At 36.6% G+C, this 20,052-nt stretch overlaps 1 protein-coding gene across 1 annotated transcript in view; it reads left to right on the plus strand.

Annotated features, from left to right (window-relative positions):
* cdkal1 (CDK5 regulatory subunit associated protein 1-like 1) overlaps window positions 1–20,052 on the plus strand; it is a 410,621-nt gene that overhangs the window by 284,119 nt on the left and 106,450 nt on the right. The window contains exon 11 of the mRNA XM_041248498.1: window positions 8,872–9,052. Within this exon, the coding sequence (XP_041104432.1) occupies window positions 8,872–9,052 (181 nt within the window). The remainder of the gene's footprint in view (window positions 1–8,871; window positions 9,053–20,052) is intronic.

Raw genomic sequence — 20,052 nt, forward strand, 5'->3', positions numbered from 1 at the left:
ATGAACATGAAAAGTCATTTGTTCCCTTTCAAATGGGAACAAATTGTTCCCTGTTCCCTGTGACGTGACTACTGGGAAAATTACTATTTTCACTCCATGTTGGTGGACTGCAGTTCAAATGCAGTAGGTTAACTTTGTTTACCTGAAAATTCAGAGATTTACCAAAGCTGTCATGCAGTGACCGGCAACGTCATCATGCCAGTCTCTACCCCTCCTGGCAGAGACAGCTCAGTGATGACAGTTAAACAGCGCCATTCTCTTTTCAGCCTTATTCGAGCAAGTTGCAGAGAGACCCATCATTTCAAATTAATCCATTGAAAGCTACAGGTTTTTTTAAACTTGAATGTATGTTTCCTTGCAGAATTAATAGTTTAATTATTTTATAATTTAAGCTTTTTTTCACCAGAGTTTGAGTGCATTTTCCTTCCCCCCTCCTGTCCAGTTTGTTTAAATGCCTTCAAGCTGGTTTCATTCGGAAGGTATACAGACTGGCTCCCTTCAGTCCTTTGTTTCATTCGGAATTAAACTAACATACATTTTTTAAAGAGATCTGGACAGAACTGAAAAAAAAAATAGTTTTCCAAAACTGGACTGTTACAGTAGCTTAGCCCATAACCTTGACAATTTAGATTTTCAATGATCTTGCCTGTTTGCAAGTTCAGTGACTGTGGTAACACAGTTTAGAGAATCTTTTGCTGGTAGGGCAAAGTTTCAGCAGGCTTGTCGTCATTGCCTCTGAGCTGATTCTAAATCTCTGATGCCAGTGTTGATAAAAACTGCAGATTAGTGAAGACAAAGCATGCTTGCGGAGGGGAAAGAAAATCAGAGGGCTAATACTGCTAGATTCAGTTGAGTCTAAGAGCCCACTCAGGTACAATTCCGCGACCTGTATTTTGCTGGTTTCTAAAAAAAATGTACAGTTTTATTTGCAAATACAATGCTGTATAATCTCTTCCTCCTTAAATTCACTGTGCAGGTGGCGATAAGACTGAACTTGATTTATACATAGATTTCAAATCTGTTCAGGTACCTTGTTGCCATTGTAGATTACCTCTGTGACGTGACTACTGGGAAAATTTACTATTTTCACTCCATGTTGGTGGACTGCAGTTCAAATGCAGCTGTTGTGTATATTGTTTTGCAAATCTAATACTCTCATCCAAATTCAAAGTTATTGAAATAGGAGATTTAAAACTGTTCTGAATCTTTTCCAACATTAGTGGTGTTTTTAAACTAGATTTTGTTTTGCAGAACTGAAATCAAGTAATAGTGATTTTGAATCCACTTTGGTGAAGGCAGAGTTCAATATAACATGATAGCTAGGAAAGTTGTAATTGGTAATATTTAATGTAATGGTTTTGCTCATTTGCTCTCAGCACTGTGGATTTGAAAGCCGTTATAGCTTTGCGTTTGTAACAAGTCTGAGAGCTGAAGTGATAATTTCCACATTATTATTGTCTGACATAATTTCTCACAAATGCACAAGTTACCATAGCAACAGGTTCTCGCAATGTGAATAATAACAAGGGAGTTGGATAAGGCAATCTACAGTATAGCATAGTCAGAATTTAGAGGTTTTGTAAAAGCTGGTAATTAAGTATGCAATACCAATAAATTATTTCATGAAATCAAGTCAGTGTATTGAGTTACACATTTATATAGAAGGCAGAAGGCAAAACATTGCAGCTAATTGTTAAAATAGTGTGTTTTCAGTTTTCTACTTCAATATTGTAAATAAACGATCCAGCGTTTATTTACAATATTCGCCAGTAGCTCCGGTGCCTATTTGAGACTTGCCATTTATGTAAAATCACAAAAATCTGCAAATACTTCAGATGGCTTCAGCCCTGTAAATATCGCAACACAACCATGTATTAAGGTAGGCTTGCAGCACAATCAAAAAAATTAACCAGCAACGAATCATCATTGCAAAACAGCCACATGAAATACTGTGTTAATACAAAGAATAAGTTCATACTGTTGGCCCACAACACACTCAAAAATGCTTCAAACTGTTTAAAGATTAACAATAAAATCATTACAAGTACCAGTTTGATCACAAAATCAAAGCAAAAGTAACTAATTTATTTTTATAATGTGTACATTGATAAATGAGAACGCTGGAAAAGTAGCAAAGTATGAATATTCATTACAAGACGAAATACTGTTAATACAAAAAAAAAAAAAAAACACGTACAAATTAAAATTTAGTTTTCTTATAATTCATCCTGAGCCTCAGTGTCTCTTCATCGCTGTTGAAAAACAAATTGGTAAGCTCACTGTACAGCTGTGTTTGTGTATTGGCTAGAACATTCAGTATGACGCGCATTATATTATTCATAACCCAGCGTTTAAGAAAGAGCTGGCGAGTATTGGAGACCGGCGATTACTTGAAGTTTTACTCTGTGTGTGTGTTTGTGTGTGTGTATATATGTATGTATATGTGTGTGTGTGTGTTTTGCATTTCATACCTGTATAACATATTTTACTTCCAATACAAAGTACTGTACTTAGGCTCTTTACATGTATTATAGATTGGGAAAACTGTGGTATGGGGTGTTCATTTCATGGTGGCACAGAATGTGGTGGACATACTGTACAAAGATCAAAAGTGGAGTAAAGTTCAAACAGAATCCTGAATACCACTCTGTGCGATTGGCAGTGCATTATTTGATTTGTTGATTCAGTTTAAAAAGTAAATACCATATTAGGTGAATTAAATGATTGGTCTGGGCAAAGTAAGTAGAGATTATCCTCCTGCATGTTCTGTGTTTATATTTTATATTACAAGTTTGTTAAAGCTCTATAAATAAATCAAATTCTTTATTAAGTAAGCAATGGCTACAATTAGTTGCCTTCAGTCTGGTATAATTACATTTGCAAAAATGAAATAAATAAATAAATAAATTCGAAGTACACTGTTGATAGAACAATGTCAGGGAATTAAACAAAACCTTTGACAGATGCTCAAGTGCCATACTTGATACCTCGTTTCATTGGAAACCAGGTCAAGAAACCACCTGGTCTCAGAGAACGTAAGTGTTGATTTTAAGCGACATGTTTAATAGTCATTGCTGTGGTTTATATTATTTCTTCATCATATCTGTGAAGTTTGTTATTTAATCACTAACCATGTTCCCCACCTGTAACCTTGAGAACATGTTGTATGCAGATGTTGGACAAATCCATATACACTAGGGCGGGGGATTTCAAAACAGTGTCTTGTTGTCCTTGCAAGAGCTGCCAATTACACAGCTTTATGGGTTCTCCCCAGTAAAGCACTATCTCTTAAGAATATTGAAGGTGACTGGGCAGCCTGTTGTGTAAGGACCTCTGTAGCGTCTCCTGGCTATTGCATTGGTCTGCTCAGTATACCAACTAATTAATCCCAGGATTTTTGTTAAACTGCCTTCTGCCCTCCTAATTTAGTTGGCAATATAAGTGATTGTGTCACTGACATTCATTTTCTTGTCCCATCAGTTCCCCTGTCAGCACCAGAAGTTCAATATCTTAATTTCAGAACGTATCCTGCTCTTATCAGCACACACTGTTGGATTTCACGAATAATATGTTATAGTGCAGAGCAGTAAATATTGTGATTTTGTGTATATTGTGTGTTTTTCTCTACATACTCCTGTAAAATAAATAAACACATAAACAAAAACTGGGCAGAACATGAGTGCTCTGTCTTATTAACCTCAAAGTCCCACACTTAAAAATTCACTTCAGACTTTTCTGATATCCAGTAGATTTTAATTAAAATGATCTGATCCCCTGTTGAGAACAGGTCCTGAATTGATGTAAGCGCTGCTAGGTTTTAAGTGTAGACACTGCATGAAATAAAGGGTTTTAAGAACAAGCTACACTGCAATACACTGTGTATTGCAATATATAACAATAGCCATATTGCAATATTTAATATATATGCATATATATAATATATATATATATATATATATATATATATATATATTATTATATATAGTAATATATATATATATATATATATATATATATATATATATGTATGTATATATATATATAATATATATATATATATATATATATATATATATATATATAAACATTTTGCTTTTCAGTAGATTTGTAAACATTACTTATTTATTTAATTCTTAACTGTTTTGCCAGTATTGACTGACTGGTGAGATATTGTAGAGCTCCTAATTTGCTGCTTCAAAAAATCTCAGCTGTCCTGTACAATTAACTGAAGATCTGTACTTGTTTGAGATCTGCACACCCATCTCTGTTCCACACACAACACTCTTATCTCGTGTCTGACAGGCGATCATGCTGTTGCTTAGAATGGGTTTTTACGTGGTTGCTTAATAAAGGTATTCAATGTAAGGGCTCCTGGCTTCTCTTGACATCTTGGAGTAAATAGCCTGTCAAACCAAAACTGAGAGTCGGACTAATGGCTAATAAGGTGTAATTTTGCCTCTGGGGCTTTTTTTTTTTTTCCCAGTTGTAATTTATTACCTGATGAGATTAAGTTGTCCACTGGCCTCAGGCTCTTTCAAACTCAGATTCTTTTTCTGCTATATTTAAATGTAAAAGTGTAAAATATTTGACAGGCAGGCAGGCAGAAAAACACTTTCATATACATGCAGATTATGATGGTTTCAATAGATGTTGCTAATATGTACAGCCACCCTAATGCTGTGACCAGCTAGGGATAATAAGTGGACAATAGCCCAGACCCAGTGTAAAATGAGTTCTCATGAGTCAGCACAAACAAAACCTCCTGATTTTTGCATTATTAGGGGTCTAATTAGTTCGTCTGAGCCAGAAAGGTCATAACAACAACAGGACCTGGATAGCAGACATCCACCAATTTTAAGGGCTTCAGCTACCAGTATATAGGGTTTTGTAGATAATTACTGTGTGCCCATAAACTGGAATCTGTTTAATCTGTAAATATTCTCATATGCCCTACACTATTAAAATACTATTATGTGGATTGTTGTATAATGCAGTGGTAACAAAAATCAAATAGATACCTTAATTTGGAATATTTCACAGTAAAGCTACTTAAGTATTGTTTAGTACGCATCTACTATAGTATGTTAAACAAATACATCCACTCACGCCCCCTTAATTGAAGAGATGGTTACCCAATTTAAACAGATTGAGTAGGAACTCATTTTTAATTAATTCATCACAATGGAGAGAAATCCTGCTCTGTGATTGGCTGGTAGGGTATACATAAATGGCAATTATGTATAGCAAATTGAGCATATCTCTAGACCTAAAGAAACAATGAAACCAGAAATGATGTATTCTTCATTTGGTACAGTAGCTTGGTTCTGGATAAAAAACTATGATGCAGACAGTTGTAATTGAAGAGGTTGCATTGTTGAGGACAGTGGCTTTGAGAACTTTTAACTGACTGTGGCAAAATGCCCGCCCTTGTGTGTATTTTATGTTGTGTGTTAATGGTGTATAGTCATTGGTACACGGGATATAAACGGGTCTGTCTAACACAAGTGTTTAAAATGTATATTTGTATTTAGGCACGAGGATTGCACAGCACTTCATGTGCAAGTAAAACGTAATATGTGAGCACGGGGAATTAAACTCTATTAATTCACGTGCAGCTGTACCGCGACTCCAATTGAATGATTGATTAGCAATCGAGTCTTGGTACAGCTGCATAAAAGCTGCATGTTTTCACCCACTCGGGGTTGTGTGTTCGGTGAGTGGTGAACGGGAGAGAGAAAGAGGAGAAACGTAAATTATATCAATTGCTACGAGTGCTGGAAGGACCAGCACCATACTTGTTTTGTGTAGTATTCATCCACCCTGTTTTGTTAGTGTCTACTCGTTTTGTTTGTCTGTTTATTTTGGATGCAAGTGCCATGTCCTGTTTTGGTGTCAGTGTTTTTGTACAACTGTCTACATGTGACAAAGACGGCTGTAGTGGGGACGTCAGACCAGAAGAAACACACAGTACTGCCGGAGGAAATGATAAATGGATGCGCTGCTGCGCGGTTTATTCTTTCCAGAAAATAAAACAGTTGTACAAATGCACTGACACCAAAACAGGACACGGCACTTGCGGCCAAAATAAGTAGACAAACACTTGTAGCAACTGATATAAAATTTACATTTCTCCTCTTTCTCTCTCCCATTCACCACTCACCGAACACACAACCTCGAGCGGGTGAAAACATGCAGCTTTTATGCAGCTGTACCGAGACTCAATTGCTAAACAATCATTCAATTGGAGTCGCGGTACAGCTGCACGTGAATTAATACAGTGCAATTCCCCGTGCTCACATATTACGTTTTACTTGCACATGAAGTGCTGTGCAATCCTCGTGCCTAAATACAAATATAAATTTCAAACACTCGTGTTACACAGACCCGTTTATATCCAGTGTACCAATGACTATACGCCAACATTAACACACAACATAAAATACACACAGGGGCGGGCACTTTGCCACACTGACCCTTAATAAACTACCAATATATGGCTTTCTTCATTTCAGTAGATCGTCAAGACGAAGGGCTGGTTTCTGAATCGAATAACTTAAATGTACTAAACGTCGACTGGAAGTATCAGGGAACCTCATTCCTTTAAGTGTAGTTCCACTTCGGTACTACAAAGTTACAGGTTTTTTTTTTTTTTTAAATCATCAGTGTGCACCTTGTTTGTTTACATAGCTTTTATATTTATGTTGTTGAAAGGATTTTGTTTCCTTAAAGTGGTGTGGTGGTGAACTGTGATGGTTAGTCTGTGTAGATGTTGGAAAACCAGAAGCAAGAGCTACATTTTAGTTCTACTGTAGCTCACTGTGTTGTTTTGTTTTGAGCTTATTTAAGACCTTGAAATGGGCTGCTGTGTCTAGTAGGATGCAAAATCCAAAGGAAAAAAAGTCACCAGTGCTATGCTATAAATATCACATATATATATTAGATAGTTCTATCCTTTTATGTTGCTGTTTGCCTTTATTTTCCAGATATAAAGGTCAAGGAATCATAACCGACTCTGGTTGCTCTTAAATATTAATGATCTGGGATGTAGAGAATATATCAATAGGTCAGGGGTTATCTTGTGGTAACGTATGCCTAAAACTAATGTGATTAATAATGCACATTTGTGCAAGAGTTTGTCAATAGACAGAGATAAAAAATATACGAGACCAAACTTAATGGATAGCAAATAGCCGTAGGTTTAGATTAAAAGCGAGTTTTTAAAGTTAACCTACGGCTTCTGCAAAGACTGCAAAGACCTACAGGAAAAAAAAAAGTTAATATTTTCAAAATTGTTCTGTTTTTCTCTCATTGCTTGACTGAAAAATTCAATTCAGTGCAATGGATTATTCCATTTGGAATATGTGAGAGTAAGTAACATGCTAACTTTTTGAAGACAATATTATTAGACTTACCGTAAGTGCTTTCTAAAAGAGTATTTGGCACTGTCAAAACAGACTCAAAGCAATGGAAGTGCAAAAGAGGGGCCTTTTGAAAAGATACTTTTCAAATACCTTACACAATTTAAACAAACAGTCATTATTTTTTCTTGTCAAAATGGCTGTGTCTATTCATGGTCTGTGGTGTGAACTATGATTTAATATGAACAGTTCACCCTGTCTCTATAGCAAGGTGCATGCCAAGAATTTGATAATATTTAGAATGGACGCATGTGGTGTCACACGATTGGTTTGGCTAGAAGGCTATATCCTTGCCTAAATTTGATAAAAATTAGCATGGCCGCATGTTACATCATTCTATTCCATATCTTACTTTATTATTTGCATGTTACTGTTGTAGGTTTTGTAGCACGTTGGTTTGATTCTGTGGTGGTTTCTGCCCTATTATTTTCATTCCTGTACTCTCTGGTCTTACAATTCTGAACTATGTCATCTGAGAAAACAGTATTTTTTATTTTTATCCGGCACACCAAGTGGTCGTTTAAGGCAGTAAGTAAAGTAAGTTGCATATTTTAATCATTAAAGACTGATGGCCAACAAAAGTAGTAGTTGGATATTGATGGGGCAATAATCAAGGGTTAAAAAAATAAATAAATAAATTTCCTTTAAACCTCATCAGCATAACATTCCCACACAGGCCCTGGATTGTTTTTGCTCCCCCCCCAAACGTCTATTGAAAATCAATTGATATGTTTCTCTGTGTATCTCTTAATTCAATTATGAGTTTATGAGTCAGTCTAATTAAGGATGGTGCCTGACAGTGAAGGCATCCTGTTAATGTCCGTGGTAGGAGTTATGCATCCTAAGCCAAGGCATTTCAAACCTGTGTTTTACCTGGTCTTTCCATGATTTGTAGGTTATCCTTCTGCTGAAACATGCCAGTAGTATCAACCCAAGAAAAAAAAGAGCTTATTTTTTTCTGTTTGTCATGGTTTATTTTAGGTTATGTGGAAAATATCAATAAACTGAAGTGTCAGTGAGTGGCTATTACAGTGAAAGATATATGTATTAGTGAGCATATTGTGAGTACTAGTAGTGCCGCATTTAGACCAGCGTCAGTAAATCATGTGCTTGCCTATACTGATTCCGCGACAAGATGAGAGTCTGGTTGATGGTGGACACTGACACTGACTTGCGAAGCTGCAAATTAAAATGGGGGGGGGGGGGGGGGCATGATTGGATTTTTCACGAAATCCAATCGGACAGCTTCACTATTTGTTTTTCTCAACCAGTATTGCTCACTTTCACATTTTCATGATTCGCTCTTCTGGCTTAAAGTACTTTCTTCTTAAAATTTGTTCTGCACAATACTGCTGTTACTTCTTAGATTTATATATGTTGCATTAACCTTTTGAAGCCTGTTTGTTTCTTGAAAGCTAATATGCATGTACTTTTTATTTCATTTTTGTCATAGGGTTCCAGGAATTACTATTGCTACAGACATCATATGTGGATTCCCGGGTGAGACAGATGAGGATTTCAGGGAAACGATGAAACTGGTTGAGGAATATAAATTTCCAAGCCTTTTCATCAATCAGTTTTACCCACGACCAGGCACCCCTGCAGCAAAAATGGAACAGGTGCCAGCCCAAGTGGTAAGATAGCCTTTTCCATTGTTTCCCTTAATTCTATTGAACAACCAGCTCCTGAGGACTTTTCCTAAATCCAGCAGTTTTGTGTTTTTTAAAATAATGATGATATTGTACATACTATGCAGTGGATTAAGTAAGTCCGCAACAGACACTCTCATTCCAAGCCGTTGAACATCCGGTTTATAAACAATAACATGTTTAATCAGATCTTAGGACAGTATCACAATTCATGTTTTGTAGAATAAAATACTACTCAGACAAGTTTAGGGTGTGTGAGTGGGTGCGTGCGTGCACAATCTTTATTTTATACAGCTTATGGATTAAGCTTATAGAGAAAGAGTGGAGGGAAACAAATAAGCTGTTTTTGTATTTGAATAACTCCCAAATATTGATTATTATATTTGTACTCTTAGTATGGTACTTAAAGTTACTAGCAAATGTGTTCGAAACTGCACTGAAAGGAACATTTCCTTAAAGTATGTTATACATTTGTTAAGGTCACAGGGAATCTTGAATAATTTAGTGAACCCGTCAAGTTACAAGGCTAGACCCACCCCTGTTCACTGTTAAATAAAACAAGTTTTTTTTTTTTCAAAAAGTGCACACCCCTTAAGGTTTATAAGGCATGCATTAGAAGAATTGCTCAACATTTAAATCCTCCACTTTAATGTGCTGACTGGGCTGTATAGAACATGTCTAGTTGGTGTTTTGGTTAGTCTGGTTTGCTTGAATGGCTACATAAATCCCCTGCAATTAGACTATGTGATTTGTGTTAAAGCTGTTAAAAGTTACACGGACAGGGTACATCTCTTTGTAATACAAGGCTGTTTTGTAAATCCCTAGACACCAGATAGTATGTCAAAATGATAAGACAAAAAGTACTTTGCTTTTTTTAGTTACATCTGTAGAAAATTCTTGCCATCTGCAGAACAGATGCAAATAAATTGCATACACTGGGTTTTCCCAATCAAGGGAGAAAAGGATCTGTCTGAACAGAAACAGTATTATTGCTGGAGCCTTTTTGGCAACAAGGAAGCCAAACTAAGCAAATGACAAGGTGGAGTTGTGTCCATATCAGTACATCAGCTCTTACTGCTATAAACAATGACAATTCTGCAGTATTTATACAGCGATTCCAGGCTACATTAAATTATGCATGCTAAATCATGTATAATGACTTATAATGAGTATTAAAAATGGCTTAAGATCATTTAACAAATCAGTATCTGGATGCTTTTGTCCAGCCTGTGGCTAAAGTTAATTCTTTCTACATGTGCTATTATAGTAAAAGGAACTCTGATGATGATGTGGCAGCAACACAGATACCCTCTCAAAACATGAATTGGTATCAAATTAGTGGACAGTCCAATTCATAACAATGTCCATAGTTTATATATATATTTACAGATTCAGAAATTTCTTTAATTTGTTAACATAGAAAAAAGTGTCCCAGTTATGTGAAGATTTTTAGTGAGTATGTTGTTGGATAGATAAAGCAATACCTTGGTTGTTATTTTCTTTATGCATCTCTTTTCTTAATTTATCCTACGTTTTCTCCAAATTTGGTAATAGCACGTTTCCAGATCATATGCCCTACAGTTTAAAATACTGCTTTACCAATCTGTTGTATGGGAAGCAAGTCAAATTGAAGGTATGTTGGCATGCTCCCCAGAAAGACAGGAAACATGCTAAGCTGAACAGGGTTTACAAATGACTTTTTTTTCCCCCACATCTGAGAGGAGGTGATTTTTATATTTATATATATATTCATTCTCACTGGAAAATCAGGTGTATACTATAGTTAACTCTTCATGACATATATTGCTTAACTATAGACACAGGGCTTTATATATAAAGTGCCTTTCATAGCATCTTAAAAAAACATATGTTCATCTGTAGAGCATGTTTATTATCAAATAAAAGATGAAGAAAACTAATTCTGTACACTAGGTCCCTGTACTAATTTTCTTACTAGCTGGTAGGTAATAAACATGACTTTATTTCAGTTTTAACTCATTTTGTACCTTATAAGCAAAACTTTTTTTTTTTATAGCAAACTTTTTTTTTTTTTTTTTAATTTAATTAAATTTTTTTTTTAATCAGACTTCAAGTTGATATTGTCTCCCATTAGGGTTGCAACAAACTGTGATGCTAGCTTTACATTCAGTTTGTTATCTCACTACAAACAAATGCATTGTAAAACTTTCTTTGAATTATATATGGTATTGTGATAGAAATGTATCATGATACTTGACCAGAAGCACTAGCTAGAATTACTATATTTAATTCTATATATTATATACTAATATATTATTTTAATAGTTTCAGTGACTTACTGAAAGAAAACAAAATGGACATACATATGCATTAGTATATTGTATTAGTTCACTGATTGGTTTGAGTGGAGTTGTCTTTCCTGCAAACTTCACTTTTGAGAGGGTCTTACCTGAATTTAACAAAATTATAATGGAAAGCATTCTTATGCAAAATCATAAAGCAGAGCAATTAAGGGAAAATACAGCTTAGTAGACCAGCTGAGATAAGATTGTGAAAATATTTTTGTTTGGAGGAAAACAGGTTTGCTGAAGGAAAGAAGTGTGATCGATGACATACCTGGCACTTCTACCTAGGCATTTCTGCTCAAAGTTAAGAAAAGTGTTGGAACACTCCAAAATGATTATTGTTAACAAACATACATGCTGGCATAAATCCTTGCAGATGTCCTCTTCCTGTCACCATAAGCATGATGTATATTAAGTTTGTACAGTGACAGAAGCTCTACCATCTGATAGAATATTAATGTTTGCCTGTTGTGTGGAGGTCACCTAAGAAGACATATCACAGTTTTATGTAAAGGGTAATGCTGGTAAAACTGTACTTTATTGGTAGAAACGTGACAACTATGAAATTAATATAATGGGATTTTTATAAAAAATTTAAAAAAAAAAACAAGTTGTTTTATTTTACTGTCTGTATACAGAGCACTGATGAATCCTATTTTCCACAATAAGGATTGTTATTTTTGATATGAATCTGTTTCATAATATGAACTTAGTTTCTGTAGGTCAAGTACTGTTAGCAGTGCTCCAGATAAGCTGTGTAGTGGATGTTTTACACAAATATGAATTACGTATTATAATTTAATGTGTAAAGAATATGCATAGCAATGTTGCTACACAGATTGAGTTTGCATGTTATTAGGGTTCTGACCCTGGCCTCTCAGTGGTGAATTGAGAATATACTGCATGCATGACCAAAAAATCTGGGTTTTCAATAAAATGCATGATTGTGACTGGTGAATAAGCGACTTCATTTCTCGACGCCGTCTTAGCCCCCCTCAACCTATTCTACCAATTTACCAAACCGAGTTTTTGGAAGGTAAATCTGTGTAATAAATAGAATGTTATTTGTTTGTGGAGAGTGGGGATGCTTTGTATTGCTATAGTAATCGATCAAGTAACACAGTATCAGCGTTTCTTTATTTGCATTAGTGCAGTATCGGTACAGTTTTTTTTAATAATATTATAAATATATAGCATTGTGAATGCAGGCCTTTTGTTAAATATATTCCATCTGCAGTGTTGGAATAAAAAAAAAAGTATATTCAGTTTGAGTGTTTGCCTCACAGCCAAGAATAATTGTTTTTGTTTTTATTGGAAGACCAAGGGCCAAATATTCAAACATCTTGTGTGTGTCGCAAGGGGAGTTGTAGAGTTTTTTTTTTGCAAGTCCTTTTTGCGAAAAAAGTAGCACATCTGAGTGAGATTCAAAATAGATGCTGCTTTGGAAAAAAAAGGGTTTCCGAGACCCCATTCTTAGGGAGTCATCTGGACTACTGGTGTCAGTGCACCACAGACATCTGGGTGCTTGCTACCGTTCTGACTGGCTACACGCTCCAGTTTAAGCATGATCCCCCTCCCCTTTCAGGGCACGACTACAACATCCAAAAAAGGGCTATTTGCATGATAGACCCACTCCAGTTGGAGGCAGGGTTCTCCTCCAGGTACTTCGTAGTGCCAACGGGATGGTGACCATACCGATCCTCGACCTCGGGCAGGTCAACCTGTATCTGAGCCGAAGGAGGTTCAAAATGTTGACAATGTAACAGCTGTTGCAGTCAATCAGGCCAGGCGACTAATTCACCACAGTGGACCTCAAAGACCTCCAAGGACCTCCAGGTCTCGTTACTTTTTGTACTTGAAAGGGAATGTTAAGTTATTATCGTAACCCTGGTTCAAGGTCGCTGCGTCCATGACTGCAGCAGGCTTGGACAAATGACGCTGAGGTCTGTGAGTGCAGTTCTTTTCATCCCTCGGGGGCGGGGTCACGACTGCGTCACACGCTTAAAGAGCCGCTTTGATATACAATTTTCATGATTTGGGTCTTCAGGAGATAAATACCCATTCAGTAATGGTTACATTTCTATTTCAGGGAACCAGGGTTGTGACAGTAACCTAACGTTTCAGCTGTTCATAGGTCTTAAACAGGTCTGCACCAAGCCTGTAGCAGAAGGTTAGAATGTAATCTGGAAACCTACTGTAAATTATTGTTAAATCCTCAGTATTGTTTTTAACAGCTGCCATATGTGTAATAGCAGATATGGTTGGTTTAGTTGAAATACATTTTGTTATGTGAAAAGTGGAAGCTAGTGAAAACTAATATATATATATATATATATATATATATATATATATATATATATATATATATATATATATATATAAAATATATATATTTATTTATTTAATAAAACGTGTATGTATAATTGCATTTTAAGATGATTCTAGAATACATAAGGAAAATGTAATATATAAATGGATCAAAGCAATATTCAAAATCAATAAGGCTAGGTTAACTATGTTGTCTTATTCATAGATACTACAAAATAGATAAGAACTGGCGCATCATCGCAAGAAACAACTGTGGTGCATCCAAAAAGTAACATCAAAACAAAGGGAAGAAACCATGCAACTCGTATCACAAAATACTTTATTGGTTAAACATACATCCAAAACAGACCATTTTGGCCCAACATTGCCTTTGTTAGTATCTGCGGGTTTTGTCTGATTTGTATCCTATCTGGAGTGTATGTATAGTCACAGTCAGCACATGGGGAACGTATGTAAGGTTTTCAAGCGTCCTTACCAAAATGCAAATGGTATTTTAATTGTTTTTAGAAATCCCTGTTTTAGATTTGTAAGTTTTTTTGGTTTGATCATAAGTATATGTCGGTCAAATGTCAGGTATGATTGTGCCTGGGGCATTTAATAAAGTTTTCCAACATGGAAGTCAGTTGCTTGCAGTTACCATGGTGATATGACACTTTAAAGCTACTGCTCTATGATTATCCCCATATGCTTTACATCAAGTTATATCCAAATGTGTTTCTTTCAAACTCCATCCAATAATCTAACCTAATCAAAGAGCTGTCAACAATTTCTAAACTTCATATGTTTTCTACAGATGTTACTTGATCCCTCAAAAGAAATATAGGGCAGAGCTAAATAAGACATAATTCCCAGGAGGACATGTTGGCTGTGCCCTTTACACCTGACAGCATTTTTAAAAAGTTACACATTCAGAATCACCATTACCAAACTTGTTTTAATTTAAACCTTACTTTGAAAGCAGTCTTTGTGATCACTAAGGAATTGGACATAAAACTAGAAAAACATGCCACTGTCAGGAGGCATCTAAAATGACACATCTGCAAGGCGTTTAAATTGTTTTGGAGGCATACAGGAAGTTTGGGTTTGAAAAACTGCAAAGTCTGTTCTCCAGATCATGACTCCAGAGCACTTGGCAACCAAATTCCTGCAAACTATTATCATAATGGAAATAATATTGAATAAATTGAATTCCAAACTAGTTGAATTCCTGGCTAATTTGTGTCATTAGTACTTATGTATGCATTTTGACTGTACTATAACACAATTCAGAGAGGATGAGGGTTACAGTAGGGATGTGTAAATTAGAAAGAAATAATGGTATCTTATGTCCATCTTCAACTAAGAGTTCTAATTTCACAGTAAGCCCTACAGTAACTTTCTTGTAGAAGGTTTTACTGACTTCACCTTGTAATGTTTCTCCTAAAGCTTTGAGGTAAATGGCAGACAGTGTTCTTGCCTCAGGCACGGTTGCAATTCTTATCTATCTACAGAATGAATAACTGTCAAATGCTGACCAGTCTGCTGTAGCGTCATTAACTCCCTCCACAAAAAGCAAAAACTGTGGCAAGCAAGACTTAAGGACGTTCTTGAGTGCTGACATTGGTAGACAGGGGAAACCAACTACACAGATATACTATTTATTTTATAGACACTTTTATGTAGAAAGTTACTACTGCACGGAACATTTAAAAAGGAAAAAAACATTGTAAAGGGGCAGTCATTGAAAAATAAAAATATATTTTAAAAGTGAGGGGAAAAAAACTCCTTTGAACATATTTTATTGCTCAAAAAATACAGAACCCTAAAGATGTGTTTTGCTATAGTATATGCTGTAAAGTTGTACTGAATCTGTGAAGGATGAAAAACCTTTCTGGAACCATTTCAAGAAATGTCACCTTCCACAGAACTTAAGGCACTTTCTCAGACTGTATACCTGCTTTACACTATACATCTGAACGTAGCAGTGCTTTGTCACAGTCTACTAATACCTAATTTGCTGATCAGTTAGATAACTGCTCCATGGATAATTTTATTTAACTTTTTTTTTTTTTAAATTACATATGCTGTAGGGTCTTCCAATCTCCAGGGAGACAATGTGGTTGCTGGCATGTCGCAGGTTTTCGTTGAAAAATGAATGCAGTATGGTATTACTGAAAAAAAAATACATGTGTTCTGAATGATTCTCCATTGTTTCTGCTTAGACCATTATTTGCCATCATTACTAGCAATTCCAGCAAAACCTGCTGCTGCTGCTTGTTGAAGCTTCGCTTTGACACAAACAGCTTGACCATAATGTATCCTACTAAGAGAAAATTAGGTCAAAGGTGGGGCAAAAGGCACTCATTCACAGCTTAATTTCTACCTTGCAATTCCAATCAGCTCATAGCAGGAAACATGGTAACAGGTTGTTTTTTAATCTGTTATGTACCAGTATCATGGTTCTATGGGGATTTTAAAAAAATACACTGCAAATAAAATGCCTTTGATGTAAAGTTAAATCTGATTACATTTATGAAATCTACTCTTTGATAGCATATCACAGTAAACCGTGGGGAATATTTCAATGGAAATCTGACTTGCCAGTTTTGAGATGCCATATGACTTGTACATTTTGGGATAATATACTTTTTATTGTAGTAGCAGAAGACATGATTGGTTCCACCATGAAAGGTTGTATCTTGGAAATCTGAATTAATAAATTTAAATACGTTTTTAGAAAACAAATCTTCACCTTTTTAAAATGTTTAACTACACTATATATTAAATAAAAATGTGAGTGTATATGTGTGTGTGTGTGTGTATATATATACACACACACACACATTACTGTGCAAAAGTTTTAGGCAGGTGTGAAAAAATGCTGTAAAGTAAGAATGCTTTCAAAATAGACATGTTAATAGTTTATATTTATCCATTAACTAAATGCAAAGTGAGTGAACAGAAGAAAATCTACATCAAATCAATATTTGGTGTGACCACCCTTTGCCTTCAAAACAGCATCAGTTCTTCTAGGTACACTTGCACACAGTTTTTGAAGGAACTCGGCAGGTAGGTTGGCCCAAACATCTTGGAGAACTAACCACAGTTCTTCTGTGGATTTAGGCAGCCTCAGTTGCTTCTCCCTCTTCATGTAATCCCAGACAGACTTGATGATGTTGAGATCAGGGCTCTGTGGGGGCCATACCATCACTTCCAGGACTTCTTGTTCTTCTTTACGCTGAAGATAGTTCTTAATGACTTTCACTGTATGTTTGGGGTCGTTGTCATGCTGCAGAATAAATTTGGGGCCAATCAGATGCCTCCCTGATGGTATTGCATGATGGATAATCATCTGCCTGTACTTCTCAGCATTGAGGAGACCATTAATTCTGACCAAATCCCCAACTCCATTTGCAGAAATGCAGCCCCAGACTTGCAAGAAACCTCCACCATGCTTCACTGAAGCATGACTCATCAGTCCAGAGCACCTGCTGCCACTTTTCTGCACCCCAGTTCCTGTGTTTTCATGCATAGTTAAGTCGCTTGGCCTTGTTTCCACGTCGGAGGTATGGCTTTTTGGCCGCAAGTCTTCCATGAAGGCCACTTCTGACCATGGGTTTACCAGGGCCCCACTGTTTTCTGCCAATTCTGAGCTGATAGCATTGCTGGACATCTTCTGATTGCGAAGGGAAGTAAGCATGATGTGTCTTTCATCTGCTGCAGTAAGTTTCCTTGGCCGACCACTACTCAACGTTGCCCGTTTCTTTGTGCTTCTTCAAAAGAGCTTGGACAGCACATCTGGAAACCCCTGTCTGCCTTGAAATTTCCACCTGGGAGAGACCTTGCTGATGCAGTATAACTACCTTGTGTCTTTTGACAGTAAATTGTCTTCAGCAACTTCTCCTTGTTAGCTGAGTTTGGCTGTTCCTTACCCAGTTTTTCCTCCTACACAGCTGTTTCTGTTTTAGTTAATGGTTGTGTTTCAACCTACATATTGAATTGATGATCATTAGCACCTGTTTGGTATAATTGTTTAACCATACACCTGATTATATGCCTACAAAATCCCTGACTTTGTGCAAGTGTACCTATTGATGCTGTTTTGAAGGCAAAGGGTGGTCACACCAAATATGGATTTGATTTAGATTTTTCTTCTGTTCACTCACTTTGCATTTAGTTAATTGATAAATATAATCTATTAACATGTCTATTTTTGAAAGTATTCTTACTTTACAGCATTTTTTCACACCTGCCTAAAACTTTTGCATAGTACTATATGTATATATGTACAGCTCTGGAAAAAATTAAGAGACCACTGCAAAATTATCAGTTTCTCTGGTTTTACTATTTATAGGTATGTGTTTGGGTAAAATGAACATTTCTGTTTTATTCCATAAACTACTGACAACATTTCTCCCAAATTCCAAATAAAAATATTGTCATTTAGAGCATTTATTTGCAGAAAATGACAACTGGTCAAAATAACAAAAGAGATGCAGTGTTGTCAGACCTCGAATAATGCAAAGAAAATAAGTTCATATTCATTTTTAAACAACACAATACTAATGTTTTAACTTAGGAAGAGTTCAGAAATCAATATGTGGTGGAATAACCCTGATTTTCAAGCACAGCTTTCATGCGCCTTGGCATGCTCTCCACCAGTCTTTCACATTGATGTTGGGTGACTTTATGCCACTCCTGGTGCAAAAATTCAAGCAGCTTGGCTTTGTTTGATGGCTTGTGACCATCCATCTTCCTCTTGATCACATTCCAGAGGTTTTCAATGGGGTTCAGGTCTGGAGATTGGGCTGGCCATGACAGGGTCTTGATCTGGTGGTCCTCCATCCACACCTTGATTGACCTGGCTGTGTGGCATGGAGCACTGTCCTGCTGGAAAACCAATCCTCAGAGTTGGGGAAAATTGTCAGAGCAGAAGGAACCAAGTTTTCTTCCAGGACAACCTTGTACTTGGCTTGATTCATGCGTCCTTCACAAAGACAAATCTGCCTGATTCCAGCCTTGCTGAAGCACCCCCAGATCATCACCGATCCTCCACCACATTTCACAGTGGGTGCGAGACACTGTGGCGTGTAGGCCTCTCCAGGTCTCCGTCTAACCATTAGACGACCAGGTGTTGGGCAAAGCTGAAAATTGGACTCATCAGAGAAGATGACCTTACTCCAGTCCTCTACAGTCCAATCCTTATGGTCTTTTGCAAACCTCAGCCTGGCTCTTCTTTGCTTCTCATTTTGATGAAGGACTTTTTTCTAGCTTTGCATGACTTCAGCCCTGTTTCGAACCGTCCTCGCCGTGCACTTCACCCCAGCTGCCGTTTGCCATTCTTTTTGTAGGTCACTTGATGTCATCCTACGGTTGCTGAGTGACATTCGAATGAGTTGGTGGTCATCCCGGTCAGTGGAGAGTCGTTTTCACCCTCTTTCACACTATTAAAGGTTCTGCAGATGTTCACAGCCTGGTTCCAGTATGTTCCTTCAAAAAGGCCAGTGGAAATGTAACCACTGTGTCTTGGGCACGTGGAAAATGGGTATTCAAGAGTTAGTTTGCTCTAACAGCAACCTTACTAATCAGTTTCAGCAGCTGTATTTTAACAGATGTATTCTGTAAAATAACGACAATAATAAAATAATAATAATCTGCTTGGATTTCCACAGCTGCTTTTTTTTTTTTTTTTGGTCATGTCTGAAACTTGCAGTTTCAAGCAGTCTTCTTGCCAGAAACAACAGAATTCTGAATCAACAATACTAACATGTTCCATCCTTTCTGTGATTGGTTGCTGTGTTTGAGGACTTTTTGATTAGAAATGCATGCTAGCGGCCGAGCAACTACAAACTACGCTGTAATTAAAAGGAACAGAGCTTTTGCTGTTGCATGGAGTTGGGAAGAATGTGTTTGTTGCGTGCACTGGACACATTTTCAGCAGCTTGTGCACCTGCCATGTCAGAAATGAGAGCATTATTCAACTTGTGCAATCAAAAGCAAGTTGCAATTCAAGGGTGTACAAAGGTCATACATTAATATTGTCCCTAGTTGGTAAGCACATTAGAGTAGTGCTGGCTTAACCTGCTGAAGGAACAAGGTATTAATTGGGCATGAGTGCTTAGATTTCTTGCTTATACAACTCCAATATGTGACACTTTGTAACTGGGATAATGGCACTGGATTTGCATCTTGATAAATTGAGCAAGGGTAACAAATTGCTTAGGGTAGAAAATAAGCCAAAGAGAATGCACAGCGGAAATAACATAGATGATAGTAATATGAAAACTATTCAGGTCAAATCTAACTTTGACCCCAGCTTTAGATCATTTTTCCCAGGTGATTCTTGCACAGATT

This window comes from Polyodon spathula, chromosome 4 (assembly GCF_017654505.1).
Source record: "Polyodon spathula isolate WHYD16114869_AA chromosome 4, ASM1765450v1, whole genome shotgun sequence".
Taxonomy (NCBI): Eukaryota; Metazoa; Chordata; class Actinopteri; order Acipenseriformes; family Polyodontidae; genus Polyodon; species Polyodon spathula.